Here is a 26,494-nt window from a genome sequence, read left to right on the forward strand (position 1 = left end):
ATCCACCCACTCTTAACTCTGCACCTCCCTGCATAAGCCCTGCTCACTCATCCCTGCTCACACCCCACTTATCCCCGCTCACACTTCCGGTCACTCACCCCAATCACACCTCCGCTTACTCACCCCCACTCAGTCATCCCCGCTCACACTCCCACTCACTCACCCCATCACACCTCCACTCACTCACCCCCACTCACTCACCACCACACCCCACTCATCCCCGCTCACACTCCTGCTCACTCAACCCCATCACACCTCCGCTCACTCACCACCACTCACTCATCCCCGCTCACACTCCCGTTCACTCACCCCCACTCACCCCACTCACTCACCCCCACTCAATCACCCCCACTCACTCACCCCCGCTCACACCCTCTTCATCCCCGCTCACTCACCCCCACTCGCTCACCCCTGCTCACACCCCACTCATCCCCACTCACACTCCCTCTCATTCACCCCCATCACACCTCCGTTCACTCACCCCCATTCACTCACCCCCACTCACCCACCACCACTCACCCACACTCGCTCATCCCTGGTCCTTCACACAGGCTACACCACCAGCCCCTCCCCCACCACCTATTACTTGACTAAATCCTCTCAACCCTCTGGTCCCAGACTAAAGAGGCTTCCCTAACCCGGGGCCAAGTGCTGCCCCGCCATCACGCCACTCACCCTTTTGTGGCTTCTCTGGCCTAAAGCTCACATTCCCATGCTCAGTCCCTGACACCCAAGGACCCCACAAGCCCCATTTGTGGGTGGGGCCTGGCACACACTGCACAAGAGCTGCTTTTGCATGAACTGCTCTGCGGCTTTGGGCAATCACCCGCCCCGTGTCCTCTGTGAAGTGGGATGACAGGTGCGCAGGCTGCCAACATACCAAGCAGATAACACGGGCACAAGAACCGGCGTTCAAGGCCTGGCTCATGGAGGGGCCCCAAGTCCCAGCTCAGCAGAGCCTGCCTTGATCCCAGGGTTATGGCTAGGGATTCCCAGCACGCAGGACTTTCCGTGCTCAAGGCAGCATGGTCCCTGGGCAAACTGGGAAGAGCTGGCTGCCCCAGTAGGGCAGAGGGCCTGGCCCTGTGTGGGAACCGCCTCTCTCCAGGGCGCTTGCCAACATCTGCTGCTGGCCATGACTCAGCACTTTCAATGGTGGAAAAACCACCCCTTGTTTCTGAATCACAAACCCCAGGTGTGCCCTGACCCGAGTGGCCCCGGAAGGCGCACAGGAGGAACCGGGGCACTCTCTCCACATGGCCCATCTCCACAGTGACCAGAAGGGCCCACTCATAGTAGCCCTTGCCCTGCTGGGCCGGACCCTGGTGGGTGCAGAGGTGGCCCAGCTGCAGGAGCACGTGGTGAAGTCCCGGCCACACTCCCTGCAGGGCAGCCTCGATAACAGCCGCACGGCCTCCAGGAGGTAGTGCTGGGCCAGCCTGCTGGCACCCGCGTGCAGGCACAGGGTCCCGAAGTTGGCCAGCACCACTGCCTGGTTCCTCCGCTGGCCCAGGTACTGAGCTGCCCGCAGGGTGCTGTAGTAGCCCTAGGCTGCCTGTCTCGTCCGGCCCAGCAGGGCAAGGGCTACTATGCCTTCAGAGCCACGTCTGTCTCTTGTCATCTAACCCATTTAAACTCTCCTTTCAAACTATATGCCAGACCTAACCACCTCTCACCTTTCTCATCATTTCCAACCAGGTCCAGCCCTCATCATAGCGCTCTGGGTTACTGCAAAAGCCTCCCAATCGCCAGGCACAGTGGGTCATGCTTGTAATCCCAGTACTTTGGTAGGCCAAGGCAGGTGGATCATCAGAGGTCAGGAGTTCAAGACCAGCCTGGCCAACATGGTGAAACCCCTCTACTAAAAATACAAAAAATTAGCCAAGCATGGTCGTGGGCGCCTGTAATCCCAGCTATTCAGGAGGCTGAAACAGGAGAATCACTTGAACTCAGAAGGCAGAGGTTACAGTGAACCGAGATCGTGCCATTGCACTCCAGCCTGGGTGACAAGAGCGAAACTCCATCTCATAAGGTTAAAAAAAAAAAAGCCTCCCAACCCACTTCTCTCCTTCCACCTTTCACCCTGCCCTGCATTCTACCTTCCACTCTCAAACATTTCAGATTAAAAAAAAAAATTATATCCACAGAGAGAGAAAGAGAAAGTACAAATGGGGTGAAATGTTTGGGGAATCTGAGGGAAGAGTATATGGGAATTCTCTGTACCATTTTTGCAAATTTCTATAAGTCTGGATTATTTTGAATTCAAGAGTTAAACAAAGAAAAAACAAAAACAAAAACAAAAACAAAACACTATCTCCCTTTGTGAACCCATCCTGTCTTTCCCCTGGCAACTGAAGGACGCTCTCAACTAACACATCTATTTTTTCATGAACACTAAAAGAACCCTTGCCTAGTTTTGACTTTCTGTGCTTGACAGAAGAAGTGTGTGTGTGTATTTCATATATATGTGTGTGTGTGTATATATGTGTGTGGTGTGTGTGTATATACAGAGAGGGAGAAATATATATGTGTGTGTATATATATAAATATATTGTAAATTTGCAATGGTAATATATATATGTAAATATATGTGTGTGTGTGTGTGTGTGTGTGTGTAGATATATATAATACATACCCCATAGCCTGTCCTTAACCAGTTCTAAACTTAGTCGGAAAAACACATACCTCAGCAGAGAATTTCAAAATAATATGATGAATATTTTGATAGAGGGATGTGTTGCTATGGAACACGCTGCTAAGACACAAAACCTCTAGATGGGGCAATGAATGAATGAAGTTTTGCACCTATAGGCACCCCCTCTGATATCCCCTCAAACATTTATACTTACATGCATTTGCTTCCCCCAGGACCCCCGTTTCATAAGGGTTAGTCCTAGAGCCTAGCGAGTTCCTACTACAGCTGGCACACATATGCCATTCAAGAAACAGTGGCTGAGTGAATGACGAGTTAAGAACCATTTGTCAGCCAGTGCTCAGTAATACAAAATACACTGGTACGCAAATTATGTTTTTGTTGAAAGCAACGGCAGGATCACAAATTATCTTTCCAGAGAAAGCAAACCTCAAAAGCTTCTTTACCCTACTAAAGCACGTTCTAAGAAGCTCCCCTTATATAAAAGAAACCCTGGTAGTTGTGAAGGTGGCCCCCAGCTCTGACAGTCTTGAACCCTGCGGGCACGGAGGTCACACAGCAGAAGAACAACAGAGGGAAGCATCATCAGGCTTCAAATATGTTTGAACCAGAGATGGCAAATAGGCTGCAGCCAACTGAAAACACCAGAGATTCATGGTGGCCACCTGAGGGGTTGTGCTCTTAAAAAACAAAAATAAAAAATTAAAATTAAAAAATTAAAAAAGGAAGGGGTCAAGAATCCATCAGGTCTGACTGAGACGTGTATCAGTGACTAACACCCCGTATGGTAAAAGTACTCCGGTGCGCTTTGGGTACTCACGGCTTCTGCAGTATTCAAAGGCGTGTGCTTCCCTAAGACTAAGCCACGGGAATACCCCTAGCAACAATGCCAGGAGAAACGTGTAACGTGGATTTGGCTAGAAATACAGTTGTCTTTAACAAATTAACACTGAATAAATCCTGACTTATTAGAGCCTGCGAGAATGACATTCTCAATGATAACAGTTATCACTACAATCTCCAAACATCTGCGATTCTGCAAGGAGGAACTGTGACAGCGCAGGCCACGTGTCCAGAATGCTTCCCAGACTGCCTGTTACAGAATACAAGAAATGAAACCCCCCCCTAAGAATGCCTTCACTCACATTTAGCCAGTTGTTCCTTTGTGTGCATCTCTGTGCTAAAATGGCCATTCTTCCCCACAGCCTGAAGTCATACGCTAAAATAAATGAGACTCACATGAAGCCAGAACCGTGCAGATGCCAAGGAAACCAACACAAACGAAATGGGCTGGAGAGTGTGGCCAGGAGGATGGTACTTCCCAGGAAGCAATTACTTCATCTCTGCCCATGAAGCAGGCAGCTGTCACTGTCCCCCAGGCCCACGCCAGCCACTCGAAGTAGGTTCTAACCAAACTACCTCCAACAATCAACGTAAATATACCACATAATTGGCTTCTGAAAGGACATCTTGCAACCAACAAGAAACTGTTAGCACAACTTTGACAAACTGCAAATAAAAACCTTGGAAAGGGATCAACACTGCCACATTTTGACTCAAATACTGTTACGTGGTAGCACTGCAATAATTCACTGAAACAAAAGAATGAATGAGGAATATGTTTATAGGAATCAGAGGAAGCATGACTAATCATTTAAAGAAATAGGTCAAGAAACTGCTAGGTTCAGATGCTACCGTGAGACACTGTCAGGGCCTTAGGCAAATTCACTTCTCTTGGTCCTGTTTCTAGGTTCATCAAAAACCAGCTTTGGACTAGGGAATCTGTTGCTTTCCAATGCCTTCCTTCTGCGATTCCAGCCCAGATTTTAGGACTGCTCTCCCACTTGGTATATGAAAGCATTTTCTATGTGTAATAGCAAGAGTGCATTTCTGTGTTGAATGTGGTTTGGGACCTATTCTATGAGGCAGAATATCATCATGTAACTTTAAGCATGACGACAAGGCGCACTCTAGATAAGAATAACACATAAGATGTGGCCATACACCTGCGCGTGCCTGGCAGGGAGATGGGGAAGTCTCATTTAATGAAGCCGGGGTGCCTGTTGCACCTTAACATCCTCAGTCCACATCAAGTTCACAACGTCCTTCTGACATCAAACCACAGGTATCACATACTTTTCCATACTTTCCACCCAAGATTAAAATATGCAGAGCACCGTGATAAAGACGCCTCCATCCCCAGCATGTGGGCTCTCGTTCTGTAGAATTACATACTTTCGGGGCAAAATGGTGACCAGGTTGCAGAGGCAAGCAAGAATGGGCTCCGTGGGGACAGCAGGCCCTGCAACAGCCACCACTCCTGTCGCCACAGTCTGATGCAGCTGCAGAGAAGCTGTGGCTGAGGCCATTCACTTTGTGAGAGAACCGCACAGGAGGGAAAAGCTAGGGAAGGTAGGGAAGAGGGCAATGTCAGGCTTCTGAGCCCAAGCCAAGCCATCGCATCCACTGTGACTTGCACGTATATGCCCAGATGGCCTGAAGTAACTGAAGAATCACAAAAGAAGTGCAAATGCCCTGTCCCACCTTAACTGATGACATTCTACCACAAAACAAGTGCAAATGCCCTCTCCCACCTTAACTGAGGACATTCTACCACAAAAGAAGTGAAAATGGCCAGTCCTTGCCCTAAGCGATGATATTATCTTGTGAAATTCCTTTCCTGGCTCATCCTGGCTCAAAAAGCTCCCACACTGAGCACCTTGTGACCCCCACTCTTGCCCACCTGAGAACAACCCCCCTTTGAATGTGATTTTCCTTTACCTACCCAAATCCTATAAAATGGCCCCACCCTTATCTCCCTTCACTGACTCTCTTTTAGGACTCAGCCCGCCTGCACCCAGGTGATTAAAATGCTTTATTGCTCACACAAAGCCTGTTTGGTGGTCTCTTCACACGGACGCGCATGACAGGCAGGTGCAGAGCCAGGGAAGGACCTGTGATGAGAACAGAAAGGAATGCGCCTCCCTGTACACACACTCGGATTTTATGACAATGTGGGTAGGGGGCTGGACTGGATGCCTGAGAACATTCCTCCAAGTTCTTTTGCTGATTTTCTAAATATTGGTGTAAAATCTGAACTCAGAAAATTTTTTTTAAATCACTTCAATCAACATCTTTGTCTGGTGCTCAGCATCATGTCTACATGATCATCTAGAAAACCAACTTCTGTTCTAAGGCTCACATCCTCCTATTAAGTCCCAGGGATTTCACCAGGGAATGCACCTCTCATTCGCATCAAGAACACACATAACTACCATTAAAGAAATGCTTAATTTGCTTACACAATTTTTTAAACACCCAGATTTGAAATACAATAGAGAAGACAAATTTTGATAGCTCTGCTTTCCAACTGCGAACCGCGGGTGGAGAAAATAACCTGCCATGATTTCTAACCAGTCAACAACCTGTCTTCCCTGGCTGCAGTAGGAGCAATCTTTCTGAGCTCAGGATGAAAAAGAACCCAGCTGGTTAGGGGACAGATAATCATCGGTTCTCAGCAGGCCTCCTGGGTCCCAAATCCCCATGTGATACGTGGAAGTAAAAAGCTATCAATGACCAAGCATCTGAACGCTTATCCCACCTCGCCATCTGCTTCTCCTGCCATGCAAATTTAAAATTAATAAGCCTGATATTAGAGAACAGAGTTGGTGCTGCATCTGTCTTCCTAAAATTACAGATAATTACCAGCCCACAATGGCTTCTAATCAGATTTGAGTGGTCCCTTAGACAGGAAGCTAAAGTGCCTCAGCCCTAAACTGAGAAGAAAACAGAAACTGGAAGGCTCTAGGTTTGATCTTCTCTCCCTTGTTCTAAAGTTGCTGTTCCGAAATCTCCTTCTACTGTCTTGTTCATAAAATGTATGAGAAACAGGGAAATGTAAAGACATGATAGAAATGGCCACTTTCTCTAGGTACAAACTTTGTGAACATGATTTTCAGCTGCTGGGCTTTTTCTCCACAAACTGTGAGCCTGGAGTACATTTTCTCCCTCGTGGTTACACATTCAGAGTCAGGGAGGTGGCTTGAGCAGTAAAGAGGGGAGTGCAGTGAGAAGTGACCGGGCACTGAGAAGGGCAGACAGGGACTCTACCTCAGTGGCCTGCAGCACTCCTGGGCCTCGACCTTTACTTTTCTATCTGTACAAGGGATCTAAAGGCCCGTGATTCTAGGCCACGACAGCTCTTCATACACACATACGCAAACATCACACGCCTATGTGAAAAGCTGTGACACTTGGCTGATTTCCTGAAGAAGTTGTCTTGTATCATTTCTACTCAAGTACTCCACCTCCTTCCAGACAAGTATCTGAGGATGATGGCCTATCCCACAGCAATGTGTGTAACCTCTCCTGCTTAGGATCCCTGTTCACATAGCATTTTCCAAAAGCATTTGCTGTGAAGTGACAGAAGAAAGAAGAAGAAGGTTCTTTCAGCCCATTCACTCATTCATTCATTCATTCAACAAATATTGACTGACTATCTACGTGCCAGGTGCTGGTGATATAACAGGGAACATATATTTTTGTAGGTAGACACAACCAAAAAGAGTGATCAATGCTGTAGAGGAAAATACACCAGGAAACAGGAAAGAACAATACCCCTAGCCACCCTACACTGGGGTGACGCTAGCGTTACAAAATGGAAACAGCGCCCGGGCACGGTGGCTCACACCTGTAATCTCAGCTCTTTGGGAGACTGAGGCAGGTGGATCACCTGAGTTCAGGAGTTCAAGATCAGCCTGACCAATACGGCGAAACTCTGTCTCTACTAAAAACATAAAAATTAGCTGGACGTGGTGGCACACGCCTGTAATCCCAGTTACTCAGGAAGCTGAGGCACAAGAATCACTTGAACCTGGGAGGCAGACGTTGGAATGAGCCGAGATCGCGACACTGCACTCCAGCCTGGGCGACAGAGCAAGACTCTGTCTCAAAAAAAGTAAAAATAAAAATAAAATGTAAACAGAGAATAAGATACCAAAAGAAAGAACATGAACGATTAATTGTAACAAAAGCCTTTGTAAGCTGACACTTTCCTTCCTGGATCCTTGTCCCTTACAAATGGAAAAAAGGGCGGGTAGGGGTAGCATCCAAATGATGTTTTCGGATGGCTTCGGGTTTCAGATGTCTGACAGCCATACTCATGTACTTCAAGGAAAAAGCTCTAGCTCTAGAAGCCATCTGGGCAATGGTTTAATGTCTTTTTTTTTTCCCCAGTTTTAAAATACAGGAAAACGTGTGTATTTATTTGGCTGCTCTGTGCCCGCACACGTGCAAACTGTGCTAACAGGTTTTTCCACGTTTTGCTGAATTTGCCAGCTTGCCATAAACAGGCTTCCATGTCTTAATTGTCTATAAATAGCACAAACACCCAAAAATGCAAATAAAGACAAGCTGTCCCTTCAATTGCTGCTGCCATGATGACAGCAAGCGACAATTGGCCAAATCAATACGTGGAGACTGAAGCTGTCCGGCAGAGAGCACAGGGCCAACTGCTTTTCCCATAGCATTTAAAGAAACAAGCGGAAACGGCTCCCCACACAGGACAGACGCGTCCTTTGTTCTTTGAATAAATGCTGCCAATGCCCAAAATACTTTCTCCATCACACTATCTATATGGAATTCAAGTTCCTTCCAATACCATGAGTAACGCCAGTGATAGACTATGTTTAGCCATAATGACCCATTAGCATTCTTTTTCCTCTAAAATGTTGAAATAATAACATTGAGTGAGCACTCACGAGGTGCCAGGCTCTGAGTTTGATCTCGTTTAGTTCTCATTGAAATCCTGTAAGATCAGTACCATATTCTCTTATTTTTCCTAGATGAGGAAACTGAGGCACAGAAAGGCTAAGTAAGTTGTCCATGGTCACAGGTTATTTAGGAACTTTTCTCCAAACTTTCAAAAGTTAACTACTGCCACTATTACAAATGGGTTTCTGTTTGTTTGTTTTTGTTTTTTTCGAGACAAGGTCTTGCTCTGACCAGGCTGGAGTGCAGTGGAGTGATGATGGTTCACTGCAGCCTCCACTTCCCGGGCTCAAGTGATTCTCGCACCTCAGCCTCTCCACAGTAGCTGGGATTACAGGCATGAGCCACCACACTTGACTATATTTTAATTTTTATTTTTTGTAGGGATGGGTTTTCACCATGCTGCCCAGACTGGTTCCAAACTCTGGGCTCAAGAGATCCTCCCAGGTTCGCCTCCGAAAGTGCTGGGATTACAGGTGTAAGCCACTGTGCACAGCCCTACAAATGTGACTTGTACAAAGTCAGAGCAGTGAGCAGGAGGAGAACAGAGACTTCAGCGAGTCTCCTGGCTGTTGCAACACCATATCCCTCCTCCATACCGTAATGTGTCTACACCCACCAAGCTCCTAGATGTTGCAGGCAGGCCAGCTCAGAGACCAAACAGCAGTCAAGAAAGAGAAGATGCAGACATGCGTCCTGATTTCAGCTCGAGCGTGCCTCTCTGCCCTGCAGCTGCACAGGCAGAAACCAGGGGCTGTGAATGTGAGGCAGTGTGTTTGGTTCCTGGCAGGTAATCTTTTGGGAGACCATCCCATACAATTAGTGTTACGCTTCTCAAAAAGGAAGTGTGACTTTTATAGAAAAATCGATTCCATTTGGGAGAAAGGTCTAATAAAACCACAAAAGTATAATACATTCATACAACAACAAATTAAATTCATCTATCACGAACTGAAATCCCAAAGCCCTCTGGGCACACAGCTGCTTTTCTGAGCTGAAATTCAGCTCCAGTTGAGAAACAGGTCAACTTTTGTAAAAAGATTTCTTTTTCACATGCCTTCAATAAAAATTCCTTTCCCTCACTTGTCATTTTCCAGATTTAATGGCTCTGTTGGCCTTCCGCTCACTTAGGCCATGAGCACTGACTGCATGTCTGCTACGGCCCGGACTCCAAGGGAGGCACCTGAGGGAACACAGATGACCATAGCACAGCGACACCCTCAAGGAGCACACATGGGGAAGGCAAGATGATACAATCGAAGCCTTCACACAGAAAAGAACTTGGCATCCATACCCCGTCCCATTTCTAGAAAACAACGATGCTGAGTCAGTAACATTTACCGAACAGCCTGAAGTATGGAGGCAGGCACGAGGGGGCTTCATGCGGGGAAGAGCACCTTCAGAAGGGGGCATGCAAGCAACGTGGAGGCAGGAGACGCCCCCACACACAAAGGCCAGCCTGAGGACCTGCAGAAATGCCCATGCATCTGGGAGGAGGGAGAGAGGACAAGATACCGAAATGCTCCAAACTGAATAGAAGCCTCCCAAGAACCTCTCCCAAGATGGGGCAGGAATTTACAAAACACCAAACCGAGCATGCGCAGTTACCTGAGCATAGCGCCACCAGAGCGAGCTATCCAGGAAGAAACAGGGTCCCTAGAAGCCTGAGCCTCTACTCCCAGCTCTGCGACTCATTCACCCTATGACCTTGGTGAAGGCTCTTAGCTTCTGCGAGCCACAAGAGAATCACGGGAAAACAGAAGATATGAAAACTGCTCTGCCTTTTTCACTGAACTGCTGAGGGAATAAAATCAGATAATGGATTTTTAAATTCTCTGTGAATTACGAAGCAAAATACAAACGCATGACATCATTCTTACTATTAACAACAGCACTGTCAAATTAAGAGAAGAGTTAAGACCACAGCATTTTCCACCCCCCGACTCCCCAGAGAAATAGTGAGTCCAGCTGATGTATTTGGGCAACCCCAGTATCTAGGCTTCGAGAGCCTCAAACAGCTCACGAACTCTGACAGTATCGCTCCAGCCCAGTGCTCACTAAGTTCTCCAAGAGAGCCAACTGACAGAAAATACTACAGATTTTTCAGCTGGGCTTGAAGCCCTCCAAGCTCCCAGCACAGCTAAACAACGAAGAAGAGATTTTCTGCCACTAGGCTCAAAAGCTGGCTTTTGTAGATTCCCATAGAAAGAACATTCAAGGCCAGGCGTGGCGGCTTATGCCTGTAATCCCAGCAATTTGGGAAGCCGAGGCAGGAGGATCACCTGAGGTCAGAAGTTCAAGAACAGCCTGGCCAATATGGCGAAGCCCCGTCTGTACTAAAAATACAAAAATTAGCCGGGCATGCTGGCGGGCACCTGTAATCCCAGCTACTCGGGAGGCTGAGGCAGGAAAATCACTTGAACTGAGGAGGCTGAAGTTGCAGTGAGCTGAGATCACACCACTGCACTCCAGCCTGGGCCACAAGAGCAAAACTCCATCTCAAAGAAAAAAAGAAAGAAAGAACATTCTTTTTTGCTGATGTTAAGTTTCCTGTGCTTGACACAGGGAAATCATACAACACTGAAATCCTGAAAAACGTATCATAAAAAGCATTTAGTGACTGAAAAGACATTCAATATAACCTGTAACAGTGAGTTCCCCTCCTCTTTCCAGCCAGCTCCACTAACGCTGTGACCCTTAACAATGCTTTCACTACCACAGAGGAAAATTAATAGGACCGCTTACCCCTCTCAGCTGACAGCTAAACCAGTGCTTCTCCCTGGGCTCACTAAAGATGACCTTTACCCAAAACCAGCCTGCAACGACCCTGTACATGTTGACTAACAATTTCAACATTCCCATATTCTTTGTCCACTCCTAAGGAAGATGAACTGAAGCCAGGTGTCTCCAAGTCAGAGCTAACAGAGGCCTTAAACATCAGATGGCCCATCTCCTTCTTTGACAACCGGGGGTTCTAAAGTTGAGCTTATGGAAGAAAACAGCCTGTTTAGTAACAAAGTGAAAACCAAAGTCTAGTCACCTAACCTCTGGTCCAGAACTCCTGCGACAACCCAGCACCCACATAGAATGAGTCTCCCTAACCAGAAACTCTGAAATCCACAACTTTTTCAGTGCCGACGTGACACTCAACGAAATGTTCATTGGAGCAGCTCAGATTCTGGATTTTTGAATTCAGGATGCTCAACCAGCAAGTATAATACAAATATTCAAAAATCCAAAAATGTAAAGAAATCTGAGACACTTCTGGTTCCAAGCAGTTTGGATGAGGGATAGTCAACCTGCATTTTTTTTTTCCTCTAATGAAGGAAATTAAAAACGAGGCCCGAGCAAAGTCATTCAATCCATACTAAAGTCATTCAATAGTTTAATTAGTACCAATTTAAAGTTAAGTGCTACCCACAGATATTTAAAAGGATGAACACATACATGCCTATAATCCCAGAACTTTGGAAGGCCGAGGCGGGAGGATCACCTGATGTCAGAAGTTCAAGACCAGCCCGGCCAGCATGGTGAAACTCCATCTCTACTAAAAATGTAAAAATTAGCCAGGCGTGGTGGCACACACCTGTTATCCCAGCTACTTGGGAGGCTGAGGCACGAGAATCTCTTGAACCTGGGGGGAGCACGTTGCAGTGAGTCGAGATCACACCACTGTACTCCAGCCTGGACCACAGAGCAAGACTCTGTCTCAAAAAAAAAAAAAGAAAAAAGAAAATTAATTTAAATTGTGTTTTCACATGGAGCCCATGTTCCCAGAACACAAGCCCTGCTCTGTGCTCCAAGGGCTCACAAGGTGCCCCTTTATCTTAATACTCACCATATTCCATGGCAGCCATTGGCACGTGTCTGTCCATCGCACTAGACTTCCTGCACATGAGGCAGGGATCATATATTATTATCTTTCTGTCCCCAATGTCTGGCCCAGAATACACTCAGTAAATGATTCCTGAACTAAGTCAGATACTAAGACATGTTAAACTTGTATTAACAAAATTGATTTAATAAGTTTCCCAATGCAGCGTTCATATCACACAGCTTAAATCTCAACCTGCGGATTTATCTTGTGTTCTGCTAGATTATCACCTATTAACATTCAGGAGGCACCTAGTATGTGCTGGGCATTACTAATTGCTGGGGACCTAGCAGTGACAAAACAACATTCCTTGTTCAAAGAGAAGTTCTAGTATAAAGAGGAATAGAAGGAACAAGCTAGATTGATGAGAGAGCTAAGAAAAGGACAGGCTGCCATGGGAAGCACCTGGTCTTGTCTGGATGGTACACAGTTAACGAAGTCTGAGTGCTTCATATAGCATAAGATCATCTCCTCCAAAGAAGCGAATGAAGCTTTGATTCCCCAGTACCAGAAGTCACCAGAAAGGTGCCCACAGCCACATGCTTAGTGTACGAAGTGAAACCAAACAAAGAAAGCTCCAACTTCCAGAGGCAACGGTCCAATTATGAAATCCTCTGGCTACGTTCAATTGAAATTCAAAGTATTCAAGAGGCCAATATTTCAGTGATAAATTAACCCAACCACTTAAAACTAAAGTAGTCATTGGTTCAAGGGGTAAGGGTATACTACCTGTTACAAATTTATTAGCTCTTAATATTTACATTTGAATATGATGATGATGGTGTAATAATAACTTTACTGAGTAGTTACTATGTGTTAGGCACCAAACTAAGCACTTTACACACACATTTGCACAATCCTGTGAGATGATAATGACCCCTTGTCATCCCATTTCATACATGAAAGTCAGGTTTATATAAGCTTAAAAACTTGCCCCAAATGACACAGCTAGTTAGCAAAACCCAGGCAGCCTGACTCCATAGGCCTTGTTTAAAGAATATTTATAAACTGTCCAGCACAGCGGTGGTACAAACAAGAGTTCAATAAATGCCTAAAGAGCACTTCATACCCAAAATCATTTCCCGCCAATCAAACTAGACTTACTCTGGTTCTGCACAACCAACTGTCAAATCATTGTTCCATGAAGAAAAGGTGGAATGGGTAGAGATCAGAATAGAGTGAATAACTGGTAAATATACTTCATGGCAGGTAGTAACAGGATGTGGCATTTAGGCTATTTCCACATTTGTTTGCATAACACTTTTTTTCACAGTTCTAAAGCACAAGAACCATTCTAAGCTGGTGAAAACATCAGGCATGTCTATGATCCAGGACTCCAATTCACTGTGGATCAGTGGATCTCAGCCTTTACGGTATATCAGAACCACCTGGGGGTTTTTAACAGCACTAGAGCTGCGCAGGCTCCATTCCTGCAGATTCTATTTCAACTGGTCGGGAGTAAGCACGCATGCTTTTTTCACAGCCCCCCAGATGCAGCTAGGTTTACAAACCACTGTCCAAGATGCTCTCACACTTCCGCTCAGTTCAACACACACTCACTGAGATTCTAAGCACTACAAATCGGGCTAAGTTAACAAGTCAGGCTCCACTCCCTAATAATATTGGCAAAGAAACCAATATCAGAGATTTATTCCAGTCCAAAGCAAATAAATTGCCGGGTGAAAAAATGCCCTGGCATAGTTTGCCACACAAAACAACTTCCTGTATCTTCCTGGTCAGTAGCGTAGGGACTGACTCTGAGCCATGAGAATTCAGAATCAGGGGAAAATGCCAGTCTGAGGCATCTGCCACACTCCTAGCACACCCCCAAAAGCGCCCAGCTACACTTCACATCCACTGTCCTAACAGGGGTCGAAATAGGGAAGAGCAGTGCAATACAGAAAACAGAGCCTGCTAGGTGCCAAAAGGCTGGGGAATTCCAGTCCTAGCCCTGCAACCAATCACTCTGGTCACTTCCCTCTGGTCCTAGTGTGGCCAACAGTTACATGAGAGGGTGAGGCATAAAAACACAGATGTCAGGCAAGCTCCAGCATCCAAAATACATAGAAATTAAAAAGCATTAAGGTGATATCAAGGAATGTATGCCATCAACCAGAAAAGTAACTGAAGTATTCCTTTTCCCATTCATAAGAAATCAAAAGTGGAAGCAGAAAATTGATCAATCAGCCTACCAAGTTGACTGGGGCAACAGAATACACTCACGAATTCTGTTCAAAACAGTGGGGGTGACAGACCAAAAGGAGAACTGCAGAGCGTCCCTCTCTCCTCTGTCCACCCTTGCCACGAGCACGTGAATGAGTCCACACGCAGTGCCCAGTCTCCTGTTCCACTGACGCCAGCGTCCACTCACCGCAAGCCTACTAAGTGCTACATGTGCTATGATGCTCCCTCATCTCATCACCATAGACATCCCTGCTGGAGGTGAGTATGTGACAGATGAAAATCACGGAGGCCTAGGGAGGTTGAGACCCGCATTCCCACTGCGGTGAGGGCGTGCTTGAGAGGGACCCCATGGCTGGGCCCTCCATGCTGCTCTCCTCAGTAATCACTCTCAGACCAGAGCAGCGAGGGGGAATTTTCTTCCTCTCACTATTTTCAGCCCCTTGGCTGACCCAGCATTCCCCAGAAAGCTATCTAGTCCTGGCAGCTCTGAGGTCACAAAGCCATAAACGCACGGGACACACAGCCCATCTGTCTCGAACGGGTCTTTTACTTGTCATGCTGGTCATTTCTAAGAGCAGATGGGTTAAGAAAGACTTGGCAAGTTATCACGAAATGAACCCTCCACTCCTCCCTGGGGGAAGGCTGACTAGCGAGCAGTCAGGCCGGCTTTCTTCCCCCACTCCCTGCATTCCTGTCCCTAAGGAGCCACAGACAATCCCACCAAATATAGGCAGGAGACAGCCACCTCCTTCCTACAGCTGGAGGGGGGAAGGGTCCTCTCGGGCCTTTCTAACTGCATGAAAACCAAACTGTGAGCTGTACTGATCCGGGTCTCACCCATGTTGCAGGCATGTACAACACAGGTGCCCAGTGGTATCATCACACAGAACTACGAATGTGCTTTCCATCGTTTTCATACAATGATTCCAGAACCGCTATCCACACAGCTCCAATTCTCACACATACGACGTGCTTCACGGATTACACAGCATTTTCACCAGGCCCCTCATCCGCTCCTCCCAGCAGCCTTATGTGATCCCTTCAGTATGCTTCCTCGTCTCCATTTCTTAAGAAATGGAGTTTCTGAGGTTATGAAACCAAAACTTTCCCAAGAACATCCAGCTAGTGTTAGAACCAGGATATGAGGGCTTCTTATTCTAGAACCAGTATTTGTGCCACTATTCCACATGGGCCCCTCCAGGGATTTCTGCCTGATCTTGAAATGCAGACAGCAAATCCATCTCTCTACAGTCCTGGGGTTCCCTATAGACAAGAAGTCAAACTTCTAACAGAAAGCTTATACTTATTTGGAAGACTACCTGGGACATTTCTTTTAAGTTAGTTTGTTCATGTTTTGGAAAGATTGTTCCAATGGCAATGTGGCACATGAAGTGTAGAAAGGATTCCATGATGAGGCAGAGAAACAATTCGGTGGCTCTTACAACAGTGCAAATGAGGCATGAGGCGCAACCAGAAAGGACAGAGGGAAAATGCATTGGAAAGAAATGCAAAATGAAGTCCACTCAGACCCAGGATGGAAAAAAGGGCATTAAGCATGATGGTGGTGTCTAGTTTGAAAGACTGATGAACAACGATGTCATTAACTACTGCAGAGTGGTATCTGGGGCCTGGGTGCACCAGTTTGTTTAACCATTCACCTGCTGAGCAGTCTGCGGGCTGTTTCCAGTTTCTAGCCTTTATAAATAATGCTGCTATGAACAGATACATAAAGGCTTTTGTGTGAACATAAGTCTTCATTTCTCTGGGATAACTGCCCATGAATGTGAGTGCTGCATCCTATGGCAATTGCACATTGAGTTTTTTAAGAAACTGTCAAGCTGTTTTACAGAATGGCTGTACCATCTTCCATTCCCACCAGCCAAGTGTGAGTGATCTCGTTTCCCCGCATCCTCACCAGCGCTGGTCTTGTTACTACTTTTATTTTAGGCATTCTGATAGGTGTATAGTGACGTGGCTTTAGTGTGCATTTTTCTGATGGCTCATGATGTTGAACATCTTTTCATGTGTTTATATTTTATCTGAAATGTCTCTTCAGGTATTTTATTCATTTTCAAAGTAGATGATTTGGTTTCACTGCTGAATTTTGATGGTTCTTTATATATTATAGATATGAGTCCTTTATCAGACATCTGGTTTGCAAATAGTTTCTCCCAGTCTCTAGCTCCTCTTTTCATCTTTATTTTGCATTTTATGTTTTAGTCCATGATCCATTTTGAGTTAATTTTTGAATGAGGTATGAGCTTTAGATCAGAGTTCAGGTTTTTTTCCTATGAATAATCAGGTAGCCAGTAACTTTTTTTAAGAGACAAGGTCTCACTCTGTCACCAGGCTGGAATGCAATGACAAGATCAGAGCTCACTGCAGCCTCAACTCCTGGGCTCAAGTTATCCTCCTGCTTCAGCCTCCTGGAGTAGCTGGGAACACAGGCAGGTGCCACCATGACCAGTTTTTTTTTTTTTAGTTTTTGTAGAGACAAGGTCTTGAGCCATGTTACCCAGGCTGGTGTGGAACTCCTAGGCTAAAGTCATCATCCCACTTATATGGGGCCAGGCAGTGGCACATGACTGTAATCATAACACTTTGGGAGGATGAAGCAGGAGAATCACTTGAACCCAGGAATTCCAGACCAGTTTGAGCAACAGAGGGAGGCCCTGTCTCTGCAAAAAATTTTAAACATTAGCTGGGCATGGTGTTGTACACCTGTGGTCCCAGCTACTTGGGAGGCTGTGGTGGGAGGATCTCTCGAGCCTATGAGGCTGAGGCTGCAGTGAGCCATGATCGCACCACTACATTCCAGCCTGGGAGAAAGTGAGACCCTGTCTCCAAATAAAAAAAAAAAAAAATGCTAGAGCATCCCCCATATTAAAGACAGGTATTGTCTTTTTAAAAATTTAATTACAGTTATATAATGGACATGTAAAATGTCCACTTTGAAAGTTTGAAAAATATGTAACTCTAAGTATTCTTACCTTAAAATTCTGATTCCTACCTAAGATATCGCATACTGTTTACATAAGTATCACAATGCCTGGACAACAACTAAAAATGTATACGAGGGAGAACAATGAGCATGTATGCCTGTTAATTAAGGTATATTTCCCCCTTATTACATAAGCAAGTCATCACGGCAAACCCCTGTGACTGTATCTAAAGCAAGCCTACAGTTTTACTTCTCTGTATTATAAAATGCAAGGCTAAAATTCAAATACTCTACATTTCCTGAAGCCAAGGGTAGTTGACTTAAAATAAATACCTGGGGTGTATATCAAAAATATGAAAAAGCTAGCTACTTCATAGCCATTCCAATCTAAGTTCAGCTTTTTCTTTTTTAATTGACACATAATTGTGTACTGTACATACGTATGGAGTACACATAGGGATGTTATAATACATGTAATGTATGTGATCAGTGTAATTAGCATATTCACCATATCAAACATTTATCATTTCTTTGTGTTGGTAACGTTCAATACCCTTCCTCCAATTATCTGGAACTACATATTCTTTTTTTTTTTTTTTTTTTTTTTTTTTTTTTTTTTTTTTTGAGACAAAGTCTTGTTCTGTTGCCCAGGCTGGAGTGCAGTGGTGTGATCTCAGCTCACTGCAACATCTGCTTCCCAGGTTCAAGCTATTCTCCTGCCTCAGCCTCCCTGGTAGCTGGTGTTACAGGCACCCACCACTATGCCTGGCTAATTTTTGTATTTTTAGTAGAGACAGGGTTTCACCACATTGGCCAGGCTCATCTCAAACTCTTGACCTCAGGTGATCCACCCACCTCAGCCTCCCAAAGTGCTAGGATTACAGGCATGAGCCACCGCGCCCAGCCTGAAACTATATATTCTTGTTAACTATAGTCATCCTATGTTATAGAACACTAGAACTTATTCCTATCCAGCTATAATTTTGTATCCTTTAACAAATTTCTCTCTATCTCCCTCTTCCCCCACCCTTCTCACCCTCTAGGATCCTCTACTTTCAACTTCCATGAGATCCACTCTTTTTTGCCTTCCACATAAGAGAACATGTGCTGTGCAACTTTCTGTCCCTGGCTTATTTCACATAATATCTTCCAGTTCCATCCACGTTGCTGAGAATAACAGGACTTCATCCTGTGTTATGGCTGAATAGTACTCCACTGTGTATAAAGACCACATTTTCTCTATCCATCATCTGCTGTTGGACACCGAGGCTGATTCCATATCTTGGCTATGGTGAACAGTGCTGCAGGAAACACAGAGGTGCAGATGCCCCTTCGACACTGATTTCCTTTTCTTTGGGTATCTACACTGTAGTGGGGACTGCTGGATCACACTGTAATTTCATTTGCAGTTTTCTGAAGAACCTCCATACTCTTTGCCATAGTGGGTGTCCTAGCTTACTCTTACTCTTTTTCATTTTTCTCTTTGAGACAGAGTCTCACTGTTGCCCAGGCTGGAGTACAGTGGTGCAATCTTGGTTTGCTTACTGTAGCATCCGCCTCCCGGGTTTCAGTGGTTCTCATGCCTCGGCCTCCCGAGTAACTGGGATTATGGGCGCCCGCCATTGCACCCGGCAAATTTTTGTATTTTTTAGTAGAGATGAGGTTTCACCACGTTGGCCAGGCTTGTCTTGAACTCCTGGCCTCAAGTGACCCACCCACCTGAGCCGCCCAACAGTGCTGGAATTACAGGTGTGATCCACCGCTCCCAGCTAATCTTTGTGTTTTTAGTAGAGACGGGGTTTCACCATGTTGGCCAGGCTGATTTCAAACTCCTGACATCAGGTGATCTGCCCGCCACAGCCTCCCAAAGTGCTGGGATGTCAGCGTGCGCCCCACGCCCAGCCAGCTGCTCTAGTTTACACCCCCCTACAGTGTGTAAGAGCTCCCTTTTCTCCATATCCTCGCCAGCACTTGTTATTTTTTGTCTTTTTGATAATACCCATCCTAACAGGTGAGAGGATACCTCACTGCGGTTTCTGATTTGCATTTCTCTGATTATAAGTGATACGGAGCATTTTTTTCACATATTTTTTGGCCATTTGTATGTCTTCCTTCAAGAAATGTCTGTTCGGTTGGGTGCAGTGACACAAACCTGTAAGCCCAGCACTCAGAATGCTAAGGCAGGAGGACAGCTTGAGCCTAGACCAGCCTAGGCAGCATAGCAAAACCCTAGCTCAAAAAAAAATTTTTTTAAAAAGAAATATCTGTGTCTGTTCAGCTTTTTGACCTCCAAAAATTAAGAGCCCATTTTGGAATCTGACAACCTGCCTGATTCAGAGACAATCTGTGTTTGTTTCTACTCTGCTACTTCCTATGTGACTTTGGGAAGTTCCCTTAGCCACTTTGAGCTCAACTTCCGCAACATTAACCAGGAATAAGCACCACCTGCCTCTGCTGGTTAACGCTGAGGACTGAAAGGAGAACCTCCACAATGCCACTTCACGATGCCGCCTGGCGGAAGCCCCTCAATGCGGGGCTGGTAGGATCAACTGAAGCCAAGTACAACTTTCCTTTCCACTTTCCCAGGCTCACTATGCATGCGATTAGCAAGGAATAGCGAGTAAAGGAAACCAAAATAATTGCTTAATTTTTAATAAGAAATTTTTTAAAAGTGGGGGTGCTGGAAAAATAAGAGGGAGAGGAGGGGAAGCAAAAGCAGCCGGTCACATGTTCTAGTCCAGGGCTCATCCCCAGCCTCCTCACTCAGGCAATCACCAGTCCCCACCTCCTGGGGAGGGGTACTTTCTCCGCTGGCTTCACCTACAGGGAAGGCACTGCCACAGGTGTTCAGAAACCAGGAGCACCTTTAAATGGGCAATGTGCTTTGGGTAGGAGACCTACAATTTCCCCAAAGAAACCACGGCACAAAAGTGACCCACATAGGAGGCACCAACGGCTGTAAATACTTGGTGGCAAAAACGGATGTCATACCTTCTGTACAGGAGACACACACCCAAATAAAACTTGCCAAAATAGCAGAGAAAAAAATACAGCAGACATCCAGTGCCATTCTGTTACAGAAATATTTATATCCCAAAGCCAGGGACCTCTCTGGAACACTGTCTTTATTTCCACGTTTCATGGAAGATGTTTGAGTGCACTCACGTGTGTCTCAACAAACTTCCAGTCCCTGCTCTAAACCCTGTGGCTCCTCAGCAAAACCCAAAAGCAAGTATCAGTTTTCCTTCCAAATGGGAAATTTCCTCACCTAGCGAAACCAGCACCAAATCCACTTGTTATGAGATAGCTGATTACAGGCGAAGCCATCTAGTCCCAGGATGACCTCTTCCTGGCTTGCAGACAGCCACCTTTCTTCTTGTTTCCTCACACCAGGGCAGTGGGAGCTCTCTGCTTTCTTTTTTTTTTTTTTTGAGACAGAGTCTCCACTCTGTCACCAGGCTGGAGTGCAGTGGCACAATCTCAGCTCACTGCAACCTCCGACTCCCTGGTTCAAGCAACTCTCCTGACTCAGCCTTCCGAGTAGCTGGGATTACAGGCACGTGCCACCACACCCAACTAATTTTTGTATTTTTAGTAGAAACAGGGTTTCAGGATGGTCTCAATTTCCTGACCTCGTGATCTGCCCACCTCAGCCTCCCAAAGTGCTGGGATTACAGGTGTGAGCCACCACACCCGGCCTGGTTTCTCTTCTTCTAACCGCACTAATCCTGTCAGACCAGGGCCCATGCCCATGACCTCATCTAAACCTAATCACCTCCCAAACGTCCTATCCCCTAATACCATCACACTGGCAGTTAGGGCTCCAGTACAAGAATCTGGGGGAGACATAAACATTCAGTTTATAACAATGTCTTTTCAATCCTGTTGAAAAAACAACCAAATGAGTAGGCGAAGAAATACCTTATATGTAAACAAGTCAAGACTTTTTTTTTTTTTTTTTTTTTTTTTTTTTTTTGAGACGGAGTCTTGCTCTGTCGCCCAGGCTGGAGTGCAGTGGCCGGATCTCAGCTCACTGCAAGCTCCGCCTCCCGGGTTTACCCCATTCTCCTGCCTCAGCCTCCCGAGTAGCTGGGACTACAGGCGCCCGCCACCTCGCCCGGCTAGTTTTTTGTATTTTTTTTAGTAGAGATGAGGTTTCACCGTGTTAACCAGGATGGTCTCGATCTTCTGACCTCGTGATCCGCCCGTCTCGGCCTCCCAAAGTGCTGGGATTACAGGCTTGAGCCACCGCGCCCGGCCAAGTCAAGACTTTTCATATTTCTGCTAACACATTAAGGTCAATTTAAAATGTCTGATAACAAGAGTCAGAAGCAGAGATAAATGAAAGTTAGCTACTCTGCATTTTAGGCCCACATTGAGCTGTCTTCCAATGACATTGTGGCACAAAGAACACCGCTTTCTATTCCTGGTTTTGCCACCAAATAAGCTGGAACATTTCCATGTATTTCCGTTTATCTTGAAAATCACTGGGCTGATCTAGCAGACCTCCAAGGTCCCTTCCATTCACAAATTCCACAAATAACTTCCTACCAACAGAGGCTACACAAATAAACTACACTGATGAAGGGGAAAGCTAACACCAGCAAACAATGAGATGCACACAAGACAAGACGTATAGAGAAGTGGATCAACCACAAACTGGTGGACGATGAGCCGGCGGGGTATAAAAACACATTCCCTAACGATGGACAGACAGGCAATGGCACCGAGGTAGTATTGTTGAAGATTTCCTATTTTACATCTTCAAGATAAATGGCCCCATTGTTTATATTCATTCTGATTAAATGTGAACGTGAAAACTTCCTCCAGGGGACACAGACATCTAAAAAGTTCCCAATGTATCCAATTTGTCATTTGATATTTTTACTGACAAGAAAAATGAGGGACTGAATATACAAACAGACCATGCCTGATCATATGTATAAAGACAGAACTCAGACCACAACCGGTAGCTGCCCACCCAGGAAACCAATCCCCTATCTACAGTCAACAGCCAGGAGGCCAGCGAGGCTAGCACATCAGACAGGAAGCCAGACTGCTCTCTCTCCACAACCCAGAAACTAAACCACAACTCTGTCCCACGTGGCCAGGACTTGACTCAAAACTGACAGCCACCCTAATTTTGGCCCCTATTTCCAGCTAGGATAATTCAGAGAAAGCCATATACGCCCCTAACCAATCACATAGGACACCCCACTTCTGCACAGCCGCCTCCAGCCCCCACAACAGCCTCCACTGGGAGCCATTCTTTTCCATCCTGAAGCTTCCCCACTCCTCATCCGCCACTCACTTGCATGTCAGTCTCTGCCACACGCAAGTGACGGTGCCGACTCCATTGTCACAGTAGCTCTGAGAAAGTCGCCTCTGCCTGTCTCATGTGGGCGGCCTTCCTTTATTTCCCCCAAAGAATAAGTCTTAAATGAGGGCCTTCTCTTTATATGGCCCAGCTATATAATTCAGAAGCCCAGCATGGCAGATTCCAAGCCTGGAAAGACCATACACCCCTCAGGTCTTCTTTCCACAAAATACAACTTCCTTGAGTTCTTCAAGTCACTCCCCACCAACCGGGGAAGGAACCACGTGTTATGGAAAGATCAAGGGCTTTGAAGTCAAGCTTTTGAGTTCATCAAGTACTTCATCTTTCTACTTAAGAAATTACATGGCCTTGGCCAGGTGTGGTGGCTCACACCTGTAATCCCAGCACTTTGGGAGGCTGAGTTAGGCGGATCACCCAAGGTTGGGAGTTCAAGACCAGCCTAACAAACATGGAAAAACCCCGTCCCTACTAAAAATACGAAATCAGCCTGGCGTGGTGGTGCATGCCTGTCATCCCAGCTACTCGGGAGGCTGAGGCAGGAGAATCACTTGAACCTGGGAAGCAGAGGTTGTGGTGAGCTGAGATGGCGCCATTGCACTCCAGCCTGGGCAGGAAGAACAAAACTCTGTCTCAAAAACAAACAAACAAACAAACAAATGACGTGACCTTGAACAATTTTCTTAACTTCTCTAAGCCGCTATCTTCATCTTCAATAAAATAATTTTACCTCCAAGATTGCATTAAATGGAATCCCACATGTAAAACAGCTGACAAATATTAGGGGCCCAACAGCGGTGTGCTCCTACTGCCGCCCCACTTTACCCCAAGGGAGAAGCGCAAGATGTCCAGAAAAAGCCTGTTGATCCCTACACCTCAGCATCCTGTGTTCACACAAGGCGCAGTGGCATCCAGACTTACCAGGGTCACCCAAATACAAGACATGTTTTGATTTTTCAACTTAGGTACACATGGCTTCTAACGTTCACCATATATGATCCATAACTTAGAAGAGATTTTCCTACACTACCCCGTGGTTCTATTTTAGCAGACTTAGATGTGCCACAATAGCTCACTATCTTAAGCCCTCTTCAGTATCAAAAATAAAACTTTAACCTGTAACACAGTTATCAGCAGCGAAAGTGGAAAATGTACCTATGAGTCAAAATGACCCTCTGCCCCGCCCCACCCAACAAAAAGCTGTTCAGGAGGATTTGGGCTGGTTATGAGAATGCTATCTGCATTCCCAGGGACAGACAAATGCCTACCCTGGTTAGAAGCTGCGCTGCTCAGCCTCCAGGGTAGAAAGCTCCCCACACCCCCTACCCAAGGAGAAGAGAAGCAAATGGGGTGGCCAGGCTCCAGGACGTGGACTGTGTAGTGTGGTTTCTGCAGTCCAGGTCACCGCCATGGGTGAAGCTTTTCCTTCCTTCTTTTCCACCCAAGTGGCCAAGGTCCTACAGCTGCTGTAGGGCCTCTTCCCTAGGATGAGTCAGCCCAGCCATTCCCCTTCCCTCTTTTTTTTTTTTTTTTTTTTTTTTTTTTTTGTCTGTCACCCAAGCTGGAGTGCAGTGGCATAATCTTAGCTCACTGTCACCTCCGCCTTCCGGGTTCAAGCAATTCTCCTGCCTCAGCCTCCCAAGTACCTGGGATTACAGACGCCCACCGCCATGCCCAGCTAATTTTTATATTTTTAGTAGAGACGGAGTTTCTACTTGTTGGCCAGGCTGCTCTCGAACTCCCGACCTCAGGTGATCCACCTGCCTCGGCCTCCCAAAGTGCTGGCATTACAGGCATGAGCCACCACATCTGGCCGAGTCAGCCCAGCCATCCTGACTTTTTGTTCTGGCAAAATTACTCTCTTCCACGTCTACCTTCCAAGTAGCTAAATCAGAGATCTGGCCTTGGGGCATGCTTGAAGAATCCCTTATTTTTGGTCCTCAAGAGGTCCTACCAGGGTCTGGGACAATTCCAAGACTTGTGTTCTTAAAGAGGAAAGAAACCTCACATATATGGCTCTCGCAGAGCTCAGGCAAGGCTTGGGAGGCGGCCCTAAGGTTTGGGTGCGCCATCTATGATAACAGCTAAGAGATCTGAAGCCAGCTGTCTGGGTTCAAACCTCAATTCCAACAGCGCTGGCTGTGTGATGTTAGACAACGTCCCCAGCCTCTCTGTGGTTCCGTTTCCTCACTGTAAAAGGGCCACAATAATAGAGCTGCTCTCAAAATTAAGTGAATTCGTGCATATAAGGTATTCAGAGCAATGCTTGGCACATGGGGGACTTCAATAGACACGTAATGAACAGAGTAACTTAGCAAGTAGTAAATAAATTCATGTAGGCCAGGTGCGGTGGCTCACGCCTGTAATTCCAAAACTTTGGGAGGCTGAGGCAAGAGGGTCACTTGAGCCCAGGAGTTTGAGACTAGCCTGGGCAACACAGCAATATTCCATCTCTAAAAATGTGTTTCTGTAACATATATGTATATATACATTCATATATTCAGTGTATTTATAATATACAAAATAGCTGGAATACAGACTTAACTATTTACAATGGTTACTTCTAGAGAAGGGGAAATGCAAATTTCAGTTTTTACCCCACACATATATTCTTGTATCATCTGAACTATTTAAGCAAATTGTATGTATAAATTTGCCCTGAAACACATAGCAGAACAAAGAGTTTTGACTCAAAAATCTTCAAATCATGATGGAATTGTCCTGTGAAAGTATAGAGATGAAAAGTCTCCCTCCAGCCTAAATGCTCTTTCATATGACCTATATTACACACACCAATGCAGACACCCCAATCCTTTCCCCACTGTCACAAGAATTTTTCAGTGAACTGTATTCCCCTTTACAAACTAGATGATAGTTAGAGTTACCAGGCAAGAATGTGGATCCAGTTCTGCTTTTTCAAAGCCCAATGTTCCTCACATAATAGCAATGCATTCTTCAACCGGTCCACTGCCCCCAACACCTGACCTCTCTGTTGTACACAACTCAGCGAGGCCTGGGAGAAAGCAGGTGCAAATTTCACTTACTCAGTAACAACACATCCCGCCTGATTCCTCTGCTGGGCTAGTTCTCAAGTCATCTTTTTATAAGCTTTCATTCAGCTCTACCACATGTACCTAGGCGGGGTAAAATACTTTACCAGGTTTTTGTTTTTTTTTTTTTTTTTTGAGACAGAGTTTCACTCTGTAGCCCAGGCTGGAGTGCAGTGACGCCATCGCGGCTCACTGTAACCTCCACCTCCTGGGTTCAAACGATTCTCCTGCTTCAGTTTCTCAAGTAGCTGGGACTACAGGTGCACCCAGGACTACCACCACACCCAGCTAATTTTTGTATTTTTAATAAAGATGGGGTTTCACCATATTGGCCAGGCTGGTCTCAAACTCCTGACCTCATGATCCGCCCGCCTTGGCCTCCCAAAGTGCTGGGATTACAGGCGTGAGTCACTGCACCTAGCCTACTTTACCAGTTTTATTCCTGAATTAAACCTGTTATTACTATCAATTATGTCAATCAGTGCCATTTCATTCACCGTATGACACACACACACAAAGCACTCCATACTCGCTCCACCTAGCTGCTTTTCTGCAATGGCCACAGTGTTCCCCATCTTACATGAGAGGCACAGACAAAGACAATGACTTCTCCAAGGTTTTGTAATTCACAATCAGTGGCAGAACCAACATGCCCAACCAGGTCTGGCCAAGGCCTGTGTTTCAGCCA

General features: G+C 45.9%; 1 protein-coding gene across 9 annotated transcripts in view; it reads right to left on the reverse strand.

Moving 5' to 3' along the window:
- LOC139361100 (SH3 domain and tetratricopeptide repeat-containing protein 1-like) overlaps positions 1–26,494 on the reverse strand; it is a 131,284-nt gene that overhangs the window by 13,237 nt on the left and 91,553 nt on the right. Inside the window, exon 1 of one of the 9 annotated variants that reach the window (XM_071089572.1) lies at positions 3,893–4,545. The exons of 6 other annotated variants lie outside the window; for them this stretch is intronic. In XM_071089572.1, the coding sequence (XP_070945673.1) occupies positions 3,893–4,307 (415 nt within the window). In that variant the 5' untranslated portion in view covers positions 4,308–4,545. Of the gene's footprint in view, positions 1–3,892; positions 4,547–26,494 lie in introns of those variants that run through there. 2 more of the 9 variants (XM_071089575.1, XM_071089574.1) reach the window with 2 other exon arrangements.

Source organism: Macaca nemestrina, assembly GCF_043159975.1.
Source record: "Macaca nemestrina isolate mMacNem1 chromosome 8 unlocalized genomic scaffold, mMacNem.hap1 SUPER_8_unloc_2, whole genome shotgun sequence".
NCBI lineage: Eukaryota > Metazoa > Chordata > Mammalia > Primates > Cercopithecidae > Macaca > Macaca nemestrina.